Raw genomic sequence first — 23126 nt, forward strand, 5'->3', positions numbered from 1 at the left:
TTTTCAAATGCTATCTAGGTTGGTCATAACTTTCCTTTCAAGGAATAAGTATCTTTTAATTTCACAGCTGCAATCACCATCTGCAGTGATTTTGGAGCCCCAAAAATAAAATCTGACACAGTTTCCACTGTTTCCCCATCTATCTTCCATGAAGGGATGGGACCAGATGCCATGATCTTAGTTTTCTGAATGTTGAGTTTTAAGCCAACTTTTTCACTCTCTTCTTTCACTTTCATATAGAGGCTTTTTTGTTCCTCTTCACTTTCTGCCATAAGGGTGGTGTCATCTGCATATTTGAGGTTATTGATATTTTTCCCTGCAATCTTGATTCCAGCTTGTGCTTCTTCAAGCCCAAAAGGAATTATAGAAATAAAGAAAGTGAAGTCTCCCAGTCATGTCTGACTCTCTGACACCCCATGAACTGTAGCCCACAAGGCTCCTCCATCCATGGCATTTTCCAGGCAAGAGTACTGGTTTGGGGTGCCATTTCCTTCTGCACAGGAAAACAGTGGGCAGTTTTAAAGCCCTGGAAGGGTGAGGGTGGGGCTGGGGAGTGGGTAAGCAAAGGTTCAGCAAGAAGTCTTTGCCCCTGCCAGGGGAAACAGGCAAGTCTGTGACCCTTGCCACACCCCGGCCCATCAGCTGAACTGACTACCAGGGAGAAGTTTGTGGTTAAAAGGGCAGCAGGAAAGCTTTTTCTGGGGTTTCAAAAGCCTCATTAGCATACAGGTGCCCCTGCTTTGTGCTATAAAGGCCACTCCCATGACACACAGGGAAGAGGCTCAGTTAACCAGTTCCTAATAACCAAATCCACAGCCTGCACGGAATTCCTCCAGGAACCTGGGACCTTTATAAAGCGGCAAGTGCAGTCTCTTCTCCAGCATCAGCCGCAGAGCTCAGGACGCCAGCATGAGGCTCCATCACCTGCTCCTCGCGCTCCTCTTCCTGGTCCTGTCTGCTGGGTCAGGTGAGCTCGTGGCAGCCCCGGAGGGGGCCGTGGGCTCTCTCCTGTTTCTACCTCCTTCTGTCCTGCTGTCCCCATCTACACGTGGTCAGACTAAACCCACCATATTTAATGCTTCTCAGAAGCCAGTGCTGAGTCCTCAGTAGCGAGAGGGGTCTGAGAACCACCCTGCAAAATTCCTGGCTGTTTCTAAGCCACTCTAGCGAGTCAAAGCTTCTGATCCTGTCTCCTCATTGGTTTCATGAGGAGGAAACCGAAGATGCCTCTGTTAAGTGACTCTCCTTTTTTTTCTTTTCATAAAAGAAAGAAATTTGATTTTGTCCCATGACAGAAGCACAGAATGTCGCTTTATAAATCTTTCTATCTGAAGGTTGGCGGCTCTGGGCACCAGAGAAGTCCAGAGGAGAGTCAGGCCGAGCCTGGGCTTCGGGAGCTCCCTTTGGGATGCTCCGTGCTGAGTCTCCTCAGCAGGAAGGTCTTCCAGGACACGTCGCTGACTATGTGACCCTCGATCCACAGCTGGGAGGCAGCACATCCAAAGCAGTGTGTAGGATCAGCTGTCTGATTTTCATCTTACCCTTGATATTTCCGGAAATAGGATGAAAATATGTAGGGAGGAAGGAGGGAGGGAGGGAGGGAGAGGCTGCGGAGACTGAGACCTGAGACAACTGATTAGATGTCAAAATCAAGGTGAAAAGGCCTTGTCTGACCAGTGTTGTTTATGACTGTAACCCAACTCTTAGCCCAGTGGCAGGGAGAGAGGACAGGGGTGTAAGGAAGGTGGCCTCTCAGTGCCCGGGGCCCAGCTTCAATCCCTGGAGGGGGAACTAGAGAGGGAGCAGAGGTGCCTTGTGGCCAAAAGAGAAAAAGGCGTGTGAGGAAGACGGGAAGGCGGCTGGTCGGGAGGAAACCACAAAGGGAGGAGGAGAGGGGCTGACTCGCCCCAGCGCTGAGAGCGTTCTGAGTCAGTAGAGACGATGATACAAAACTTTTTTTTCTGAGCCATTGTCACTGTCAGCTGTAAGTTCCTTTGAGAGTAAGTTCTCTTTAAACAGTTCTTACACTTTCAGCTGCATCATTTCCTCCTATCTCAGCTCCACTACTTGACTGACTCCATGAGTTGGAAAACTAAACGGTGAAAATAGACCCCGGTTGGGCACTTCTGACTCCTGGCAGGAAGGAGGATGTAGCAGAGCTTCCCGGTCTTTGCCCTCGTGGTGGAGCTGACCCCGCACACAACCGGGGTCCTCACACCCCAGTCCCTCAGCCTGTGGTTCTGGAAACGTGAGAGTCCACCAGAGCCTGGGCAGGGTCAGCGTCTGTCTGCAAACTGGTCCACGGGGTCCTGGACTCACATCTTGTTGTCACGAGGCCGTGTCCGCATCTCAGCACAGAAAGCCCCAGGGCCTCGCTCAGAGGGGACACAGCTGGCCTTCTCGAGATGCCACTTTCCTGCTGACACGTTTTTCCCTCTTCCTTCTCTTTTTAGGATTTACTCAAGTAGTAAGAAATCCTCAAAGCTGCCGTTGGAATATGGGTGTCTGTATTCCGTTCTTGTGCCGTGTAGGCATGAGACAGATTGGCACCTGTTTCGGGCCCCGAGTACCATGCTGCAGGAGGTGGTAAAAGAAGGCAAACACACGGTCGGGACCAATGCGGAGTCAGAAACTGCGCCCTTCAACACACCGTCTAAAATTTAAACGAGAATAAATTTTGTTCAAAATTAAAGAATCTTGCCCACTGGTCATTGAGGTTGTTGTGTGGTGTCTGATCCCAGGCGAATTCCGAAATCCCTGAGGATACTCTCTGAGCTCCCCACGCAAACCATCGGGGAATCGTGGTGGGGTGCCTTGTGCTCCCACGGGTGTGAACCCCTGTTCCTTGGGGGCCTGACCTTCCCCAGCCCCTATGTCTGCTGTCCTTCCTGCTTCCCAGCCCAGGGAACCCTGTCCTGCCCCACGTCTCCCCTCAAACATGCACCCCAGGGGTCCAGAATCACCAGCACACCAGTCCCATAGGAAAGCCCCGCCCTCGCTCCAGGAGGAAACCCCCCTCCTCTGTCCCCTGCAGCCCTCACTTCCATTTGGTTTCTGCTTCTTACTCCTGCCTTGTGCGCACGTGGATACACTTCTGATTCCCTTTTGGGCTGTAAGATCTCTATAGGCATGGATTGTCCTATTCCTGTAAGTGCTGGGCATTGAGATGAGACATTGCTTCACAAATTGTCATCAACTGAATGACAGAGTTGACATGGATGAAGCATGTCTCTCTGTGTGTACATGGTATGATGCAACTAGATGCTATGGAAAAACAAGTCCTGTGGAAAGCACAATTCAATGAAGACAACACAGCACAGAACACAGAGACCGCAGGGGGCAGGGTGAGCATGCTGACCTCAGCCTGCTTGCAGTTTCTTCAGAGGGTTTGCTAGTTAAACCAAGAGCCTTGCTGGTGCACGCTGTATGTGTGAGCAGCTCTCTGGTCTTTGTACTAACTCTTCCCTCAGTGCAAGCTGAGGTCACCAAGGGGATGGTGTTAGGAGACAGGGCCTTTGGGAGATGATTTGGTCATGAGGGTGGGACCCTCCTGGGTGGAATGAGGGCCTTTTTGAAAGAGACCCCAGAGAGATGGCTCACCCCTTGTGCCCTCTGAGGACACAGGGAGAAGACCACCGTCTACCAGCCACCTGCTCTGTCTTGATCGTGGAGCTCCCAGCCTCCAAAACTGAGATGTAAGGGTCTGTTGTTAGTAAGCCACCTATTACAATACCACATGTAAAATAGATAGCCAGCAGGAATTTGCTGTGTGACTCAGGGAACTCAAACAGGGGCTCTGAGACCAGCTAGAAGGGTGGGATGGGGAAGGAAATGGGATGAAGTTTCAGGAGGGAGGGGGCATGGGTGAACCCATGGATGATTCTTGTTGATGTATGACAGAAAACCAAAAAATTCTGTAAAGCAATCATCCTTCAGTTAAAAAACAAAGTGCAAAAAAAGAGCCACCTGGCCTATCGTGTTTCTGTTTCAGTAGCCTATAAGGGCAGACACATGACAAGAGAGAATTGCAGCACAGGTGGAATTAAGGTACCTAAGCATTCAGCCTTAAGATAGGGAAATGACGTGGAGTATATGGCTGTGCCCAATGCCATCTCATTACAAGGAGCCTTAGAAGTGGAGGAGGGATGCAGACCAGTGTCAGAGATGCATGCTGAGAGGCTAAACCAGCCTCTCATCAGCTCACACTGATGTGCAGAGGCCATAAGCCAAGGAGGGCAGGCAGCTTCTAAGCGTGAGAAGGAAGGAAGCCTCCAGAAGGAATGGCATCCTGCTGACACAGTGATTTGAAGCCAATGAGATCCATTTGGGACTTTGGATCCTCAGAACCACAATAACAAGCATGTGTTCCTTTAAGCCACGTAGCTTGTGGCAATTTGCTACAGCTGCCACAGGAAATCAATACAGCAGTAGCTTAAAATCATGCCTTGAGCCTAAAATTATCAGCTCAAAAGAGACAAACCTGCGTGTGTTTAATGGAGGAAAAAAATGATAACAGCTGTCAACATTTTACTCAACTTTATATTTCTTTTTTCACAGAAATCCCCATGGTGCATCTGCCAACTCTTCTTCATCTCGAAGGTTGTATTTGGGACTCAGTCTTACACCTCATATATCTTGTATCCCTTTTATCCTTTATTTTTAGTTTGTTTTATTTTCATGGAATATTTATCTGCCATTAAGTGTGGTTTCAGAGAAGGCAATGGCGACCCACTTCAGTACTCTTGCCTGGAAAATCCCATGGACAGAGGAGCCTGGTAGGCTGCAGTCCGTGGGGTCACTGAGTCGGACACGACTGAGTGACTTCACTTTCACTTTCACTTTCATGCTCTGGAGAAGGAAATGGCAACCCACTCCAGTGTTCTTGCCTGGAGAATCCCAGGGACGGGGGAGCCTGGTGGGCTGCCATCTATGGGGTCACGCAGAGTCAGACATGACTGAAGCGACTTAGCAGCAGCAAGTGTGGTTTGGTGGTACTGTTTATATTAAATTTTTATCATAGTCTTTGTTGGGATTTCAGTTTTTAATTTCTACTTAATTTTAAGTTTCATTCTTGTATCTGTTGATGTTTTATTGCCTTAACATTTCTGGGTGTCATGTTGGACTCCTGCATGGGAGGAATGCTCGTGTCATTTCAGCACCGGGAAGATGATGGCTTTCCCATGTGACTCATGAGCTCATGCTCTGGTCCAAGGCCAGCCTTTCCACCTGGGTCCTGGGTCTCATTTCTCATGTTTACTCAGGAGTGACACCCAAACCCTCTCTACCTCTTGCCCCTGTCTAGTGCAGCTACAAAAACTAAAAGCAGAGACTTCCCTGATGGTCCAATGGTTAAACTCCAGCTGCCAATGCAAGGGACATGGGTTCATCCCTGGTCAGAGAACTAAGATCTCATATGCTACAGTTCAGTTCAGTTGCCCAGTCATATCTGAGTCTTTGCGAACCCAAGGAATGCAGCATGCCAGGCCTCCCTGTCCATCAACAACTCCCAGAGGTTACTCAAACTCATGTCCATCAAGTTAGTGATGCCATCCAACCATCTCATCCTCTGTCATCCCCTTCTCCTCCCACCTTCAATCTTTTCCAGCATCAGGGTCTTTTCAAATGAGTTACTTCTTCCCATCAGGTGGCCGAAGTATTGGAGTTTCAGCTTCAGCATCAGTCCTTCCAATGAATATTCAGGACTGATTTCCTTTAGGATGGACTGATTGGATCTCCTTGCAGTCTAAGGGACTCTCAAGAGTCTTCTCCAACACCACAGTTCAGTGGCATCCATCCTTCAGTGCTCAGCTTTCCTTATAGTCCAACTCTCACATCCATACATGACTACTGGAAAAACCATAGCTTTGACTAGATGGACATTTGTTGGCAAAGTAATGTCTCTGCTTTTTAATAAGTTGTCTAGGTTGGTCATAGCTTTTCTTAGAAGGAGCATGCGTCTTTTAATTTCATGGCTGCAGTCACCATCTGCAGTGATTTTGGAGCCTAAAAAATAAAGTCATCTATTGCTTCCACTGTTTCCCCATCTATTTGCCATGAAATGATGGTATCATAGGCCATGATTTTAGTTTTTGGAATGTCAAGTTTTAAGTCAGCTTTCTCCACTCTCCGCTTTCACCTTCATCAAGAGGCTCTTTTGTTCCTCTTCACTTTCTGCCATAAGAGTGGTATCATCTGCAATCTGAGCTTATTGATATTTCTCCCAGCAATCCTGATCCAGCTTGTGTTTCATCCCGCCCGGCATTTTGCATGATGAACTCTGCACAGAAGTTAAATAAGCAGGGTGACAATATATAGCCTTGACTTACTACTTTCCCAGTTGGAACCAATCTGTTTTTCCATGTCTGGTTCTAAGTGTTGCTTCTTGAGCTGCATACAGGTTTTGCAGGAGTCAGGGCAGGTGGTCCATCTCCTTCAGAATTTTCCACAGTTTATTGTGATCCACACAGTCAAAGGCTTTAGCATAGTCAATGAAGCAGAAGTAGATGTTTTCTGGAAATGTCTTGCTTATTCTATGGTCCAACAGATGCCAGCAATTTGATCTCTGGTTCCTCTGCCTTTTCTAAATCTAGCTTGTACATATGGAAGCTCTCAGTTCATGTACTGTTGAAGCCTAGCTTGGAGGATTTTGAGCGTTACTTTGCTAACAATCAACAGTCTGCATTGATAACTAAGTTTCTTCTTTTCAGAAGACTAACCTATTATGCAAACTACATCTCTACCTGTTGCCCTCTAACTCTGCAGAAGCCACACTCTGCATTTAGGATTCTTTAACTTATTCTAGCCACGTCCTGGTACTTAACTTTATGGCATCATAAACCTCCCCTTGTAGTTTGGTACCTCTCTTTGCTCTATTTTAACCTCTTGTTGATGCTTAAGTTTATGATGCACTCTTTTTGGAAGCCATCCCTAGTGGTTTGCTTTCCCCCTTTTGAATTACAGGAAGAAAGTCACCAGGAAATCCCCAAAGGACAATGGATTCAACAACCTGGACCAAGTGCCAGACCCTAATACCTAGCTACCTGACACTAGTCTATTGACTGTTTCCAAACAGTGCAAAAAGAGAGAATTCAGGACCCCTACACCTTTTGTCCCGTATCTCCAAGCCCTGACTGTGAGCCCCAACTGTTTGATCCCCTGGATTCCCGATGGAGGGGAGACAGGTTCCTTGAGGCAGGAACCTATTGTGTTCTCCCTTCTGCCGGCTTAAGGGTTAAAGCCATCTTTCTGTTTGCCCCAAACTCTGTCTCTGCAAATTTTATTTGGCTCCAGTGGGCAGAGAAAACCAACATTTTGGTGTCAACAATGCCATCGAGTCTGGCTGTCCCCCACCGCTCCGCCAGGATGACTCCTGCCAACGGGGATCAGGAGGCATCCTGTGTGACCTCACTCACCCCTTCCTCTGCCCTTTGTTGATCTGGCCTTTAAGCATGTAGCTGTAGACAGGGGCTCCAGGTGTCTCTGCTGCAGTCCACCTGAGAAGGGCAGAGGATCCATCTGCAAGGTAGGTTTCCAGGAGAGAGTCAGAGACATCTGTAGTTGGAGAAGGGGTGGGAATAGATGGGTAACAATTAGGGAATCAGTGTAAAGAAACACTTTCGGTATAAAAGTGCAAGAGAGAAATGCGGCCAATGCCTATAGTCTATACTTTCTTTTCTATTATTGTAAAAGTACTGTTGCTGGGGCCAAGGAAGTAAAACCCTCACAGCTATTCTGTAGAATTAAGTAAGACTTATTTAAACAGCTTGCTACAAACACTTGCTCTGTTCTTAGGTTGATGTCACTAAACTAAAATAGAATTCCACTTAGTGAAAGATTTAAATGCTGATCAAAAGATGAAAAGTGAAAACATTTTATTGCTAAGTTGCCTCAGGACAGAGAGAAAAACGTCAGAACATATACTTCAGGTAAGATGGAAGAGAGGTGGTGAGGGAAGGCTAGAGACCATGACGTATTATGACCTGCTATGACCTGTTATATTGGGAATGGGTGAGTGGGTGCTTCTGCTCGGGAACACTTTGGGATAAAGCAACTTAATGGACTCTCTCCAGACCTTCAAAACCCTAAGGATTATGCCCAAGCCTTCCTTTCTTTTCTCCTTTCTTCCCTCATTCCCTCCGTTCATCCATTTATTTATTCACTTATTTGTTGACTTTTCCACATTAGTACCTATTCATAGAAACAAATGTTTGACTACCTGCTCTATGCCAGCCACTGTTCTAGGTGCTGAGACTGTAAGATAATAAAACAGGACTTGTTACTTTGCAGACTTACATATAAAGAAAAAGAGAGATATGAACACTGTAAAGCAAAACCAAGTGGAGAGAAGGAAGATATGCAAAAAATATCAATGATTTACCTGGTATGTGTGTGTGCTAAGTCACTTCAGTTACGTCCAACTCTTTGTGACCCCATGGACTGTCGCCCACCAGGCTCCTCTGTCCATGGGATTCTCCAGGCAAACATACCAGAGTGGGTTGCCATTCCCTTCTCCAGGGCATCTTCCCGACCCAGGGATCAAAACTGCATCTCCTGCATTGGCAGGTGGGCTCTTTGTCACTAGGGCACCTAGGAAGCCCCTTATCTGGTATCCTTTGGTGCTTTTCACTCAGGAATACATTGATGAATTATCTGTATTAAGAAATACTCTAGCCCATAAAGCCTCACCTGATTGTGGTCTATGCAAGAGGTTGCTTAGGATGGATCAATTCTCTCTGGAAATGGTAGCAAAAAAAAAAAAAAAATATTGAGAGAGACAAAATATCATTTTAATTTCCAAAACTCCTTCTCATTTTTCGATTGTAAAATGTGTATGTGTGATGAGTTGTTGTTGTTGAGTAAATCCGTCGTGTCTAACTCTTTGCGACCCATGGATTAAGGGTGTTTATTCTGAAAGGAGAGATGGACAGATACAGAGACATGAAATAAAGTTGAAAAAAAGAAATGAATAATTTTATAACAGAATTCAATATTTCATGATTTTTCTCCAAAAAATGCACCAAACCTCAGAGCCATAAGCAGAAGTGAGAATCAATGTGGAAACCCTGACTTCCTGCAACCCGCTTCCTTTATGACAGGCAAACACTTGGACCCTGTGTTGATAGATGAAACATCCTCAAATTAGGCCCAGACCCAGCTGAACATCTCTGCTAGGATAAAATCACTTTCTTTCCAGCTGAAATTTTCAAACTCTCTCCCAGATCGCCTGCCCCGATTCAGGTGTGCCACCAGACACTTGTACTACTTGGAATTCCAAAAACTGCTTTCCCGTCATGAAGTTACTGTACACTCTCTTCTTCTTACTTGTGTGTCTTATCCAGACAACATCGGGTAAGTGGCAGATGCAACTGGTTGTGTGATATAGTGCATGACCTTGGAGCCTAGAGTAGGGAAGCTCAAGTTGATTCATCAACTTGTGCTAAACTTTAGTGATGTGCTAAATGGAATAATATCAACTCTGAGAGAAGCATAGCATATGCGACATGCTCCATTTTACAAATAATGAAAGAGAAGCTTAAAGAAGTGAAAAATAGCCTCCCATGATTGCCCTTAACTAGTTGGTGGTAAACCCATAAATTGTAATGGTGATAGAAAACATTTACAGGGGACTTTATGGCTTACAAATCATTTCCATGTGACTAACAGTAACACTAATAATAATAGTAAATCATGTTGACCTCTTCCAATCCCAAAGAAAGGCTGTGCCAAAGAATGCTCAAACGAACACACAATTGCACTCATCTCACACGCCAGTAAAGTAATGCTCAAAATTCTCCAAGCCAGGCTTCAGCAGTACATGAATCATGAACTTCCAGATGTTCAAGCTGGTTTTAGAAAAGGCAGAGGAACCAGAGATCAAATTGCCAGCATCCTCTGGATCATCGCAAAAGCAAGGGAGTTCCAGAAAAACATCTATTTCTGCTTTCTTGACTATGCCAAAGCCTTTGACTGTGTGGATCACAATAAACTGTGGAAAATTCTGAAAGAGAAGAGAATGCCTAACCATGTGCCTGGCCTCTTGAGAAACCTGTATTCAGGTCAGGAAGCAACAGTTAGAACTGGACACGGAACAACAGACTGGTTCCAAATAGGAAAACGTGTACGTCAAGGCTGTATATCATCACCCTGCTTATTTAACTTACATGCAGAGTACATCATGAGAAATGGTGGGCTGGAAGAAGCACAAGCTGGAATCCAGATTGCCAGGAGAAATATCAATAACCTCAGATATGCAGATGACACCATCCTTATGGAAGAAAATAAAGAGGAGCTTAAAAGCCTCTTGATGAAAGTGAAAGAGGAGAGTGAAAAAGTTGGCATAAAACTCAACTTTAAGAAAACTAAGATCATGGTACCTGGTCCCATCACTTCATGGCAAATAGATGGGGAAACAGTGGAAACAGTGCCAGTCTTTATTTTTGGGGTCTTCAAAATCACTGCAGATGGTGGCTGCAGCCATGAAATTAAAAGACGCTCACTCCTTGGAAAGAAACTTATGACCAACCTAGATAGTATATTGAAAAACAGAGATATTAATTTGCCAACAAAGGTCCATCTAGTCAAGGCTATGGTTTTTCCAGTGGTCATGTATGGATGTGAGAGTTGGACTGTGAAGACAGCTGAGTGCTGAAGTATTGATGCTTTTGAACTGTGGTGTTGGAGAAGACTCTTGAGAGTCGCTTGGACTGCAAGGAGATCCAACCAGTCCATCCTAAAGGAGATCAGTCCTTGGTGTTCATTGGAAGGACTGATACTGAAGCTCCAATACTTTGGCCACCGAATGCAAATAGCTGACTCATTGGAAAAGACCTTGATGCTGGGAGGGATTGGGAGAAGGAGGAGAAGGGGATGACAAAGGATGAGATGGCTGGATGGCATCACCGACTCGATGGACATGAGTTTGAGTGAACTCTGGGAGTTGGTGATGGACAAGGAGGGCTGGCGTGTTGCGATTCATGGGGTCACAAAGAGTCAGACACGACTGAGCGCCTGAACTGAAGTGAACTGAACTTCCACTTTAACTAAAACGATGAAACTTTTAATGTCTTATCCCAAATATATTCCTCATAGCAATATTTATGCGGCAGGCCATTTTACAAGATGGGAGCAAGAGATGAAGTAATTTGTTCAAAGGAGTGCAGATTGAATGTAGGGAGCACTTTAACTCAAGCCCAGATAGGTTTGACTCCAAAGACCTTGTTTTATTTAATATTCAACAATCGCAGAAAACTAATTTACTTACTGAATTACATAAAACCAACAAATACTTTAGCTCAAGTATGATCTGTGCATCACTCGGGACATACTTATCCTACAAGGTTATGTGTTGCTCACCTGCAATCCAAGCTAAACTGGGGGTCCTGCATTATCCCTGCAGCCCTCCTCAGGATACAGCATGCTTCAGGCTGTGCTGTGTTGACAGCACCTCCAGATCTTAGCATCTTTGCGGGGAGCCGGTGAGGCATTCCACTCGTGACAAAGGTCATGAGGAAAGAGGCTCGGCATACGCAAAGGCGGGATCGAGCCTCAGGAGTCCGTCCGGATATTCTCGAGCATTTTCACCCCCAAAAAAACCAGAGTCTGCCTACTTTATTGCTTTGTGCTCTCACCTCTGACTTTACTGGGGGCTGTCCCCTACCACCATCTCTCTCTCTCTCTGTCAAAGAGTTAACTTACAGCTCCAATTAATAAAGTTCCTGGGCAATTAGGAGTGTTTAAATCCAAACCCCTCAGATGGCTCTCTAACTCGCCTGACAAGTTTACCTGGACTCCTGCAGCTATGCATACGATTGTTTACAGTCTCCTAGCCTCCAGAGGCACGGGAAGCTTAAGATATTCAAATAGCTTAGAGCCTCTCAGAGAGTTAAAAACTGTCAGAATAAACTAGTAAAGGATTTCATTGATGAGTCAATGCTTGTTGCCAAGTTTTCACATCCCCTGAATTGTATCCTTGAATGTGTATTAATTAATAGTTGGTATATAGTAAAAAATAAGTAGTGGCCTTGGTGTTAGTAACTTTAGACCCTTAAGGTAATAAATTCTTTCCTTTGTTGTAAACCCATTACACATCCGCCCTATAGGAATGCAATTTTATCTTTGGAAGATGGTGCCAAACCTTAAAATAATTACTCTTAGAGAAAATAAGTCTTTGTTGATAAGTCCTTGTCAAGAGTCATAAAATGTTAGTAGGCCTTCTGGCGAGAAGATGATGTAAATCACCTAAACCATTTGTATACGATAAATTTGCAGGAAAGAAACCTTGGTTTTTGATAAGAATCAAAGACTGCTGACTTTGCATCCCCTATTATCCTCTATGTGTAACTTAGGGTATAAAAGCCCCTGTTAAAAATAAAGCTACGGGCCTTGTTCACCAGCGCTTGGTCTCCCCATGTCATTCTTCCCTTTAACTTCCAGCTGAGTCTCCATCTGGAGCGCGGAACCCACCACGCTTACTAATTATGCCTGGGCTTCTAAGACCCACTCGAGAAGGTGTCTAGGGTGACGCACCTTCCGCTATTCGAGAGGGCGCCTGTGGCCTATGTAAGTGGTGCAAACTTCTTGTCTTGAAGTTTTATTGGTCTCCCGCGTAAACCAAGCTACTCAGCTTCTTTTCTCCACTGAATTTTCCTACTGAGCTATCCTCATTCTATTGTTCTCTATATCTCTAATTAGCATGTAAATAGTCGCCTAGGCCGTCTCTCCTTCGAATACCCTGGATCAGCTGGGGCTGGTCCCCAGCACATCTTCAAAGAGCCAAAGTTTATTCTTGCTCTAATGACGCCAACCCGGGAGGGCCTGGGTGCTCTGATCAGACCCCCGACCCCCGAGGAGCAGCCACCACCGTGGGTGCTCCTGGTCTTGTGTCTGAACAATGTGCTCTCAGGACTCTCGTCCTTGGGATTAAGGGCCCCAGCCCTGAAGGGAAATGTCAACTCTGCTCAGAATTCATTAACGAAGCAGGTCCAGTTTTTTAGTCACTCAGTTGTGGTCCACTCTTTGCGACCCCATGGACTGTCACCCACCAGGCTCCTCTGTCCATTGGATTCTCAGGCAAGGACACTGTAGTAGGTTGCCATTCCCTTCTCCAGGGTATCTTTCTGATCCAGGGATCGGAGCTGCATCTCCTATGTCTCCTCCATTTGTAGGGGGATTCTTTACCAGCTTAGCCATCAGGGAAGCCTGAGGGAAGCCCAGTAGACCCTGTTTAAATGAATGAGCTTGATCACCTTCCTATAGAACAATTTAAGTCCCCTTCACAGTTCTTAGTATAATTTTTAAAAATGTGGAAAAACATTCTAAGCTTGTAGGTCACACCAAATCAAGGAGAGTGCCAGTTGTGTCCCTGTGAACTGTAATTTGGAGTTCCTTGCTATATAAGACAGAGAAGGCAATGGCACCCCACTCCAATACTCTTGCCTGGAAAATCCCATGGATGGATGTGCCTGTTAGGCTGCAGTCCATGGGGTCGCTAAGAGTCCAGCACGACTGAGCGACTTCACTTTCACTTTTCACTTTCATGCATTGGAGAAGGTAATGGCAAAACACTCCAGTATTCTTGCCTGGAGAATCCCAAGGATGGAGGTGCCTAGTTGGCTACCATCTATGGGGTCGTACAGAGCCAGACATGACTGAAGCGACTTAGCAGCAGCAGCAGCAGCTATATAAGATGAATTCTGGTAGCTTTAGTTACACAGGTCTTATTTATTTGTTTGTTTTTCACCTGCTCTTCTTTATAGGGCAAGGAAAAAAAGAAAAACCTTGAATGTGATAAAATCGATGGTGCCTGCAAGTATCAGAACACCCATGGGTGTGTCATCCTGCCTGGAGAATGCAAGAGTCAGAAGAAACACTGCTGCATCGTCTAGTTTCAGCATCGGAGTATCCACAGCAGCAGCAGACACTCCCCACAGGTGAGTCCTGTTAAAAAAGAGCCACTGTTCGCTCGGGTCCTGTGGGGTCTTTCTGAGTGCATGAGGTCATGAACTGGATGGGAAGATTTCAGTTGGACGTCTGGCCACACCACTCGTTAGCTGATTAACTCTGGACAGGCCTTGCCTTTCCTAGGTCTCAGTCTCTGCTCCTGTGACTGTTGAAATGGATGTTCTCCACAACCTCATTTGTTGGTGGTGGGGTTTAGTTGCTAAATCATGTCTGACTCTTCTGTGACCCCATGGACTGAGTCCATGAGATTTTCCAGGCAAGGATACTGGAGTGGGTTGTCCTTTCCTTTTTCAAGAGATCTTTCTGACCCAGGGATCAAGCCCACATCTCCTGTTTCTCCTGCATTGGCAGGCAGAGTCTTTAGCACTGAGCCCCAGGAAACCCAACCTGTTAATATGTGTCTACAAATGTATGGACTGAGGGAAAGAGCTTTGAGTGTGTGTGTGTGGGTGTTATGGTATGAAAAGTCACTGAAGTTTTGTGTCCCTTTGTGAAAGGATATCTGTGTTTCCATTGGCATATGGGTTTCCACATGGTCAACATGTTCTTAACTTCACAAGAGACAGCAAACTGCTTTCTGAAGCAGCTGTGGTCGCTGCTTATAATCTCAGTGGCCTCTGAGTTCCCAGTCTCTCCATGTTCCCATCCCTCGTCACACCTCCATGTAAAATTTTCAGTGTTTCTCTGTTAAAAGGATGAAGGACAAATTCTCTAGTGTCTCAGGTCCTTCACCTGTTTGCCATACTTTCTCGAGTTTCATCAGCCTGGTTTGCAAACTAACCCCTGACACAGTGGCAGTCGTCTTTCTGGCGTATTGTGTTCTCCTCACACTGAAACACACTTAAGCTACTTGTCCTCCGACTTTCCCTGCCTGATTTGTATTTTCTTTTTTAGTCTCAGCTCACACATGGCCTTCACTGGGAAGACATGCTTCATTCACCCAACTTGTGTAAGAGAAGAGACTTTGGTTCCATGGCCTCAGCTACCAGTACAGTTTCTAGCACACAGTAGGTGTTCAATAGATGTTGACAGAATAGTCGATGAATAAAGAAAATGATAGAATGAGTCTTCAGCTTTCCAATGTAATTCAGGGATGATCCATTAAATGTGAATTCCTCAATTCACTTAATTCAGGAAGTTCCATCAAACATGAGTCCATCATACAGCAGAAGTGTATTTACCATGTGATGAAGACAATTTATTTTCTTCCCAGGCACACACTTGTGTGAGAGTCACACAAATTAAGCATTCTACGACCTAAAGAAAAAAACAAAAATGTCTATTTTTGGAAGAAAGTCTTGAGCTCACGATCCGGGGGAAGAAATAATTCAGTCCAGCCAGGAATCCCCAAAATACCTGCCAGGAAAGAATTCTGTCTTATGCACCTCTTTTCCCTCACTTTGTCCCTCCTAGTATACTTGCTTGTTCAGTAGGAGAAAGGCTGATTTTCAAATTTGTTGTGAGTAGAAATTTTATGCTGTAATTTGGAAACTAGGATCAGAGACTGTAAACAGCTCTCTTGGGCTCACATTTACAGCCTGTTATTGTGCCCTCTGAAATGCACCATTGTGGGGTTATCAGATGTCTTTTGGAAACAGCACATTAAAATTTTGTAAGTTTGTGTTTTCATCTTCCTGGCAAGGGATCCCACTGAAGACAAGATGGTAGCACAGCCCTCAGATATTTACTAAAATCTGTGAACATACTCACACATATGCCTCACGCAGTTGAAGAGTGTCAGCAATACTCTGAAGGTCACTCACCATTCCCAGGCTAAGAACATACACCTGCTTTCAGGGTTTCTCAGATAAGTCTTACAATTAAGATTAAAGATCTAAATATTAAGACCCTGAAGCCAAGGACCTAGAATGATCAGGGCACCAGCTGAGGGGAGAGAGGTTTCTAAAAGAGAAAAGGAATAACCTGCCTGGCTCCAAACCAGGACTAAGGTTGATTTGGGACTTCTCTGGTGGTCAGTGGCTGGGAGTCCTCCTGCCAACGCAGGGGATATGGGTTTGATCCCTAGTCCTGGAAGATCCCACATGCCTTGGTACCTAACCCCATGTGCCAAGTGGCTGAGCCTGTGATGTAGAGTCCAGGACCCGCAACAAGGGAAGCCACCGCAATGAGAAGCCTGAGGACCACAACTAGAGAGGAGCCCCCAGTCACCGCAACTACAGAAAGCTCAGGTTCAACAGCAAAGATGCAGCACAGCCAAAAATTTAAAAAAAAAAAAAAAAAAGGTTGCTTTTCCTGCCTCTTAGGAGGTGGGGGAGATAAGCAAGTGCCCCCCAAGGACCCTCTAAGTCCAGCCTGTCCACTCTTGGTCATTAGTAGAGGTCACCAGCTTTGGAGCCCAGGTTGAGTGGTCAGAGGCCTGGCTCTCATTGGCTTTGCCCTGGGGGGTCAATGCCCTGAGGGGTCAATGCCATGGTGGCAGCAGGGTCACACTCCCCACTCTGCCCACTCATGGACATCAACCTTGTTTCCACTTTCTTGAACTGCTGATTCTACCCACAGGCTGGAGGGAAGGTGCTAGCACTTGGCTTCCAGCAGAGAGCTTACTCATCATGGGTCCTCACACCTGCAGCTCTTTGTCACATCCTGGAGGCTGTCCTGATGCCCACCCATGCCATGCGTGGCTTCATCATGGCAGCTGTGACCCGGGAGCTCTGACTTCTGGACTACCCATTGCTGGGACCCATTGATGTCCTAGCGCTGTGCCAAAAATCTCACATGAGGAGTTCTGCAGCTCTGTCTTCATTTTTACCCAGGACATCCCCTCAGAGCCCAGTGGAGGAAGGGAATCTACACCCCCTTCATTCTGATTGAAAGTTAGCTCAGTGGGGAAACTGACTTGGGGTCACTCATCTGAGTGAGGCCACAGAATCAGTGACTGTGTCCAATGAGCCCACAGCAGAGATCGGCTTGTTGACCAGAAGCAGACAAAGGACGGGGTCTGGGGGTGGGCATCGGGGGAGCTACTGCATCCATCCAGCCCCTGCTCACTTAGCTCATTATCTGTCAGGTTTTGTGAGCTAACACCCTGGGAAGCACGAGGAGCCCTGGGCAATGAGACCTAGAAAAGGAATGATTGGTCAGATGAATGTATTTACATTAGGTGGCTCAGATGGTCCAGAATCTGCCTGCAATGTGGGAGATATGGGATAGATCCCTGCGTCAGGACGATCCCATGGTGGAGGGCATGGCTACCCGCTCCATTATTCTTGCCTGGAGAACCCCATGGACAGAGTAGCCTGGCCAAACAATGGGGTCACAAAGAGTTGGACACGACTCAGCGACCACATGGTGTGATGTGATGATTGTAGGAAGTGACTGAGGGGAGACAGAGGATGAAGGGTGCTGGGCACCAAGCTCAACATGGCGGAAAAAGACAAGACTCCCTGCAGGAGGCAAGGTGCCGGGTCTCAGGGACCCTCCAGCGCCTCTCAGCCACACCAGCCACTCTCCTCCCGCACATCCAAATGATCTTACTGCCCTCTGAGATGTCCCGTGACATTCAGCACTTCTGTGATGCGGGGAGCAATCACACAGGGGCTCAGACGCCCGCCTCCCCTTCTTTTCTCATCCCTGCCACCGCTTGCTCAAGATATGGGGCAGAATAGACATCTGTGTTTTTTTCCCAAAATGCTGTGGTTCTAACTATATGAATTATCTCCTAAAGAATACCTCTAAGCTTCCTCTTTTTTCTTGCTCTGCAGCCAGGAACAAAATGCCTCTGGAATGAGGCAAACAGTAAACTTTAGGTACTGCTCTCAGCTCAGACACACGTCAGTAGGTGGAAGGTTTCAAAAAGGAGACTGTGTATGTTATGACTATGTCATCATATTAGACTTTAAAGAAAGCAGATGACGGTTTGTTTCCATTGTTTCCCATTGATTTCAGGGTTTCTTCTCTATGCCTCCAGGGCAGATAGCCTTCTGCAAACCCAGCTGGGAAACTTCCCTTTTCTACTCTTCCCACATTAGCATCCCTGAGGTGCTTTGGGGACACCAGGGTATCTCTCTGAAAGTGGAGCAGGTTGGAGAAACGAAATTGAACTCAGACATGACAGGGAAATGCCAGAGACCATTTACCTGGGATCACTTGAGAAAAGAAGACAACAAAGATGAGGAGGTAAGACAGCTTCAAGGCTGGTTCAGAAGAGACTCCTCGCAAGTTCCTGGAAAGGAGAAAACAAACAGCATTTCAGCAGGTTGAATAAAAAGCAACCCAAAGCTTCTTTTATAGGTCCAATCAGGGCGACTGCATGTGGAAGACAGTGTTCAATTCTAATCTGAGTACTAACTAAAATATTCACTGGACTTCGAAACCACGTGACATTAACAGGAGCAACGATTAACAATGTTCCGGGCAAAGCTGGAGGGGTTTCTTTTGTTAGCTTTTAATGGGTGCAGGACCTGAAGAGAACAACAATGATGATGACAGTAAAAATAAGAACGAATAGATGGGATGTCCCTGGCAGTCCAGTGGTTAAGACTTGACCTTCCAGTGCAGGTGATGTGAGTTCCAACCTTGATTGGGGAGCCAAGATCCCACATGCCTTGTGGTCAGAAAGACAAAACATAAAGCAGAAGCAATAGGGTAACAAATTCAATAAAGATTTTAAAATGGTCCACATCAAAAAAATAAAAATCTAAAAGAATGATTAAAATTGATGGAGCACTTACTCTATGGGAACCTGTGAGTAGTTCAGATGACGTTTTCCCATTTGCTTTCATGGAGTTAGTACCATCCGCTACTTCAACTCAGGCACAAGTACAGTCAAGATACAATCTTTTATTTTTCCAATAGTCACTCCTGTACTTAACCGAATGGGACTTCGAGAAGGAAAACTATCACAGGGTTTAGGACTCACTTCTCTTCAGATGCTGAGAGGTGTCTGAGATCTATTGTAGCATGTCACTTGGCTCAGTTTGTACAGAAGACGGTCCCCCTGCATCTGACAATGGGCTTTATCTGTGCTCTAGGAATGACCCTGCTGATTCAGAACGCTGTCCAGGCCATGGTGATGTCTAATGACCAATAAAGCCTCATGTTCTTGACTCTTGTGCTATAAAACACAGCATAGTTCCAGGGTAAGTGAAAGTCGAAGGGCTTTGCTCCTTAGCCAAAGCCTGAATCAAAACAAGTTTGGAACAGGGGCTTAGTGCCCCTGATGAAGGACAGAAGGAATGAAAACAGCTCACCAGACTGAGATGGCATCTTGAGATCAAAAAATGAGGAGGCTGCTGGGTATAATCAATAAGTCCATTTTTTACCAAGGTTGGGGGAGCACCTTACTTACAGAGAAGGACTCCAAGGCTCCCTCTGAGGAGCCACTGGGGCTATTTTGTTGCTAACCTGGTGTATGCAGGTGGGGGGTTGGAAATAGGAATCTATTTTCCTAAGATTTGTGAAAAGGTAACTAGTCACATGGGAATACATCAGGGAAGTTTATCCTCATTGTTTGGGGACTAACAGAGCATAGAGGCTGCCTGGTGCTAATGGTTATTAAACAATATCTATTAACTACAAGACCCTGATGACAGAGACGTGATTCACCACACAGGCCATTTCTGGGCAGGGTCAACAGAAGGACAGCAGGAGCTGCACGAGCCCAAGATGGGGTCAGTGATGCTGCTAAGATGCTGCTAAGATGTCTGTGCTAACAGACATCCAGGCACCCTCCTCCTGGTTTCCCTTAACCTGCTGTTTCTCTCCTCTGTCACCAGGCTTTGGCTGAGCCATCCCTAACTTAAGTCTCAGCAGCTAGGGGTGAGATTTCAGTTTTTTCTCATCCAGAAAATCTTGGGCTTCTCATAAGAAATGATCCCCCTTATTCTGAATGAAGCATTTTTCTGTAACAAATGTCTTCAGAGTGACTGACTCAAGAATTCTTATATTTTCCTCTCATCTCAAGATGATGAATGATTACTCATCCTATATTTATACAATTAATCAGAACCCACCAAGTGAAGCGTGTTGCAGGTGATTATGATGGCCTTCCTACAACCCGAATAAACTAGTCTTACATTATACCAATACTAATATCATCCCTAATGGTATCCATGGGGAAAAAATAAGACTAGAGATATTCAGTGTGGTGTTCGAGTTTGTATGTGGTGAAATTAAAGTTGGAATCAGGAATCTGACTCTAGATACTGAATTCTTTATTACTGCATGATGTTCTACTGGTCTCCTTCCTCAAGGATTAAGTATTAGAATCAAGTGAAAATTATTATACATTTTAAAAGAATGATAAATTGGCTCATGACTTTCCATACACTAGTGACAATCTAGAAATTAGGATTTAAAAATATTTTTTTATTGACTAAGTTGATTTTAAAATACCCTGTAAAGGAAAAATTTGCAAGAATAAGCTGGATAATTTTTATAAAGAAGAATGCAGTGACTTTCCTTACCAGTTGTTATAATTTATGATGGTGCTGAGGCTTGAAATATGTGACTTTGGCTGAGGAATTAAAACAAAATAAAACTTGAGGCAAAACAAAGAAGCCAGAAACAGTACACTGGTTGTTCATCTGCTAACCTGTTCTGAATTTTCTTTAATTATTCATGATTGAAAGTCAAGTGAAAGTGTTAGTTGCTCAGTGGTGTCTGACTCTTCCCGATCCCATGAACTGTAGCCCACCAGGCTCCTCTGTCCATGGGATTTCCTAGGCAAGAATACTAGAGTGGATTGCTGTCTACTCCTCCAGGGGTTCTGTCCAACCCAGAAATCTGCATAGCAGGCAGATTCTTTACCATCTGAGCCACCAGGGAAGCCCACTCATCAGATTGGGACCCAGTTATAGAACTGGTCCTCGTCACACCACCGCAATGCCAGTCACACTCTTTCTTTCCTGTGCGATTGTTCAGGTTTTGGAAGAATGCTCGTGTCTTTTGTCCTTCCTCTTTGTCGCCGGCTTCCTGGGCACCTTGCATCCTGTCTCCGACCTCCCACCCTAAACCTGCTCTGTAAACTGCAGAGAGCTGTGGTCCTGTCAAGGCCTGTTCCCTCCCCAGAGGGAGGAGAGTGACACCTGTGTGGAGAGGCAGCCTACTCAGCAAACTACAGACGGGGCCACACCTTGGACAAGTCACGTGAACAAGGAAGACACCGAATGACTGAACCTCTCTCAGGACTCCAGCCTCGGGCTGAAGTGGCTTAAGGGTCACATTTGCTCTGTGAATGAAAACACTGTTGCAACATTTGTGTTCAGTCGTGCAGAACTCTTTGCAACCCCATGGACTGTAGCCTGTCAGGTTCCTCTGTCCATGGAATTTTCCAGGTAAGAATTTAAAGCATAATAACTGTCTCCCTCCCACTGCCTACCCTGCCATGGAAAACATCAGTCCTAATGATAAAACACTCGATTGTGTAGATGTGAGAACTGTCTGCTTTTATTTGCACAAGAGGAGACCTGCTCAGGGTCTCTCGCTGGGTTCCTCAGCTGGGCTGCCTCCATCAGCTCGACTTTATTTTGCAGGAAACGGTGGATGCCCTCAGGGTCCTCTGAAGGGCTCACAGCTCGGCATCCCTTGCTTCAGGCAGATTCCACCCTGAAGATGGCAGGGTCTTTCAAAATTGAGCACCCTAGTGCTGTCTGGAAAAGGAAAAGACATTTATATGAAGCCTTGTGGAAGTCCCATGAGGAAATCTGGGGGTCTCACCATCTGACTGGGATCCCCTTCTCTCCCAGCTAAACACCAATAGCAAACATCCCCCTCGTATCCCTCACTATCTGTTCTGATGTAAGATGTCAGTGATGCTGATGAACCTGGTTCGAGAAGATGCCACGTGTGGGAGCAAGTAAGCCCCTGAGACGCCATGGTGAGCCTGTGCTCCAGAGCCCGGCCTCCACAATGAGAAGCCCCTGCAATGAGAAACGTGTGCCCTGCAACTGGAGAGTAGCCTGCGCTCTCCAAAACTAGAGAAAAGCCCGTGCAGCAATGAAGACCCAGCACAGCCAAAAGAAAGAAAAAAAAATATATATGTATATATATATATATATATACACCCTTCCTGTCACAGGAACACCTGGGTGTTAACCGCAGGGTCTGTAACCACTGCCCCGTGTGCCTCACCAGTCACCCCACCTCCCCATCATGCAAAACCCACCCAGCTCTCACAGGCTCGTTAGATGGAAGCCTTGTCCAGCAGAACTCAAGGTCACACCGTGTCATGTGGCAAGAGGTGTCCGGTCCAGGCCTGATAAAGGAAGTTTGTCTCATACTGGGTTATACCAGTCAAGTGATTCAACTGATTTAGTTCGCAAATCATCCAGCTCATTCCAGGGAAAAGAGAGGAGGGAGAGAGTTACCACGAAGAAGACATTTAAGGTCATGGAGATGCAACAATATGCTTTGGAAAGAATTCTCTAATCACTTAATGCCTAATTTGAGTGTGGAAGTGACCTACTAGTAGCTCTGTCATGCTTTACTTTCTGATCATGGTTAACTTAGGGAAGGAAAAACCAAGTAATGATAAGAAAGGGCATCCTGGTTGGTATTTACCCGGCAGTACCTGGAAGAGGATCAAGAGAGCGGTGAGGAAGACATGGAGGAGCCTCATTGTCCTGGAACGGAGGTCCTGGAAGGCCTGGTGGGAAGGATCAAGGACACAGTCAGAAGTCCGAGGAGCTCAGGGCCTCCAGGACCAGAGCAGACATGACCTCCTGCCCCAGGGCCCTGCACCTGCCTTGGCAGGAGGAGTGTGACTGCTCCATCCTTTCTGGCTCCCTGAGCCCCAGCTGTCACTCGCCTTGGGTTTGCATAGACCTGGGGTTTCAGATCTGGGGTTGAGGCCCTCCTGTGCCCACATCTATGGAGGCGGCATCCCCGTGAGGCAGAGGCTGGAGCATCCAAAGCTAGTGGTAGGGCAGGAGTCCGGCTGTTACAAAAGGAGGGTAAGGCCAGCCCCTTGCCAGTGAGGAGGTTCATTAGAAAAGATTTAGAGCCCAGTTGATTGGATCTTTAGTGCTACTTGAAAGGAAGATCCAGAATGGTGGTGGGTTATAATCTTCCTGGAGAATCCACTTTAAAGGAAGAAAAAGTTTGTATTGGTTAAAAATTAGTGGAGAAATATACCCAATTATTTCTAGGATTTTAATTTTAATGTTTACTTTCATTTAAATCTATCACAGTTTTTCTCATTATAAAAC

At 45.9% G+C, this 23126-nt stretch overlaps 1 protein-coding gene across 1 annotated transcript; it reads left to right on the forward strand.

Moving 5' to 3' along the window:
- Positions 1–775: 775 nt before the first annotated feature.
- Positions 776–2711, forward strand: LOC147343470 (beta-defensin 4). The gene is made up of 2 exons (XM_086379806.1): positions 776–967; positions 2454–2711. Exons 1-2 carry the CDS (start codon positions 910–912, stop codon positions 2588–2590), a joined length of 195 nt encoding a protein of 64 aa, XP_086235932.1. The 5' UTR covers positions 776–909; the 3' UTR covers positions 2591–2711.
- Positions 2712–23126: the final 20415 nt, after the last annotated feature.

This window comes from Bos grunniens, chromosome 27 (genome assembly GCF_055505025.1).
Source record: "Bos grunniens cultivar Pamir isolate PY7600 chromosome 27, Bosgru_T2T1.0, whole genome shotgun sequence".
Lineage (NCBI taxonomy): Eukaryota > Metazoa > Chordata > Mammalia > Artiodactyla > Bovidae > Bos > Bos grunniens.

Excerpts from the sequence above, each read along its gene's own strand:
- LOC147343470 (XM_086379806.1), top strand. The coding sequence starts at position 910 with ATGAGGCTCCATCACCTGCTCCTCGCGCTCCTCTTCCTGGTCCTGTCT. Across the intron at positions 968-2,453 it reads GGTCCTGTCTGCTGGGTCAG|GATTTACTCAAGTAGTAAGA; the intron begins GTGAGCTCGTGG and ends TTCTCTTTTTAG.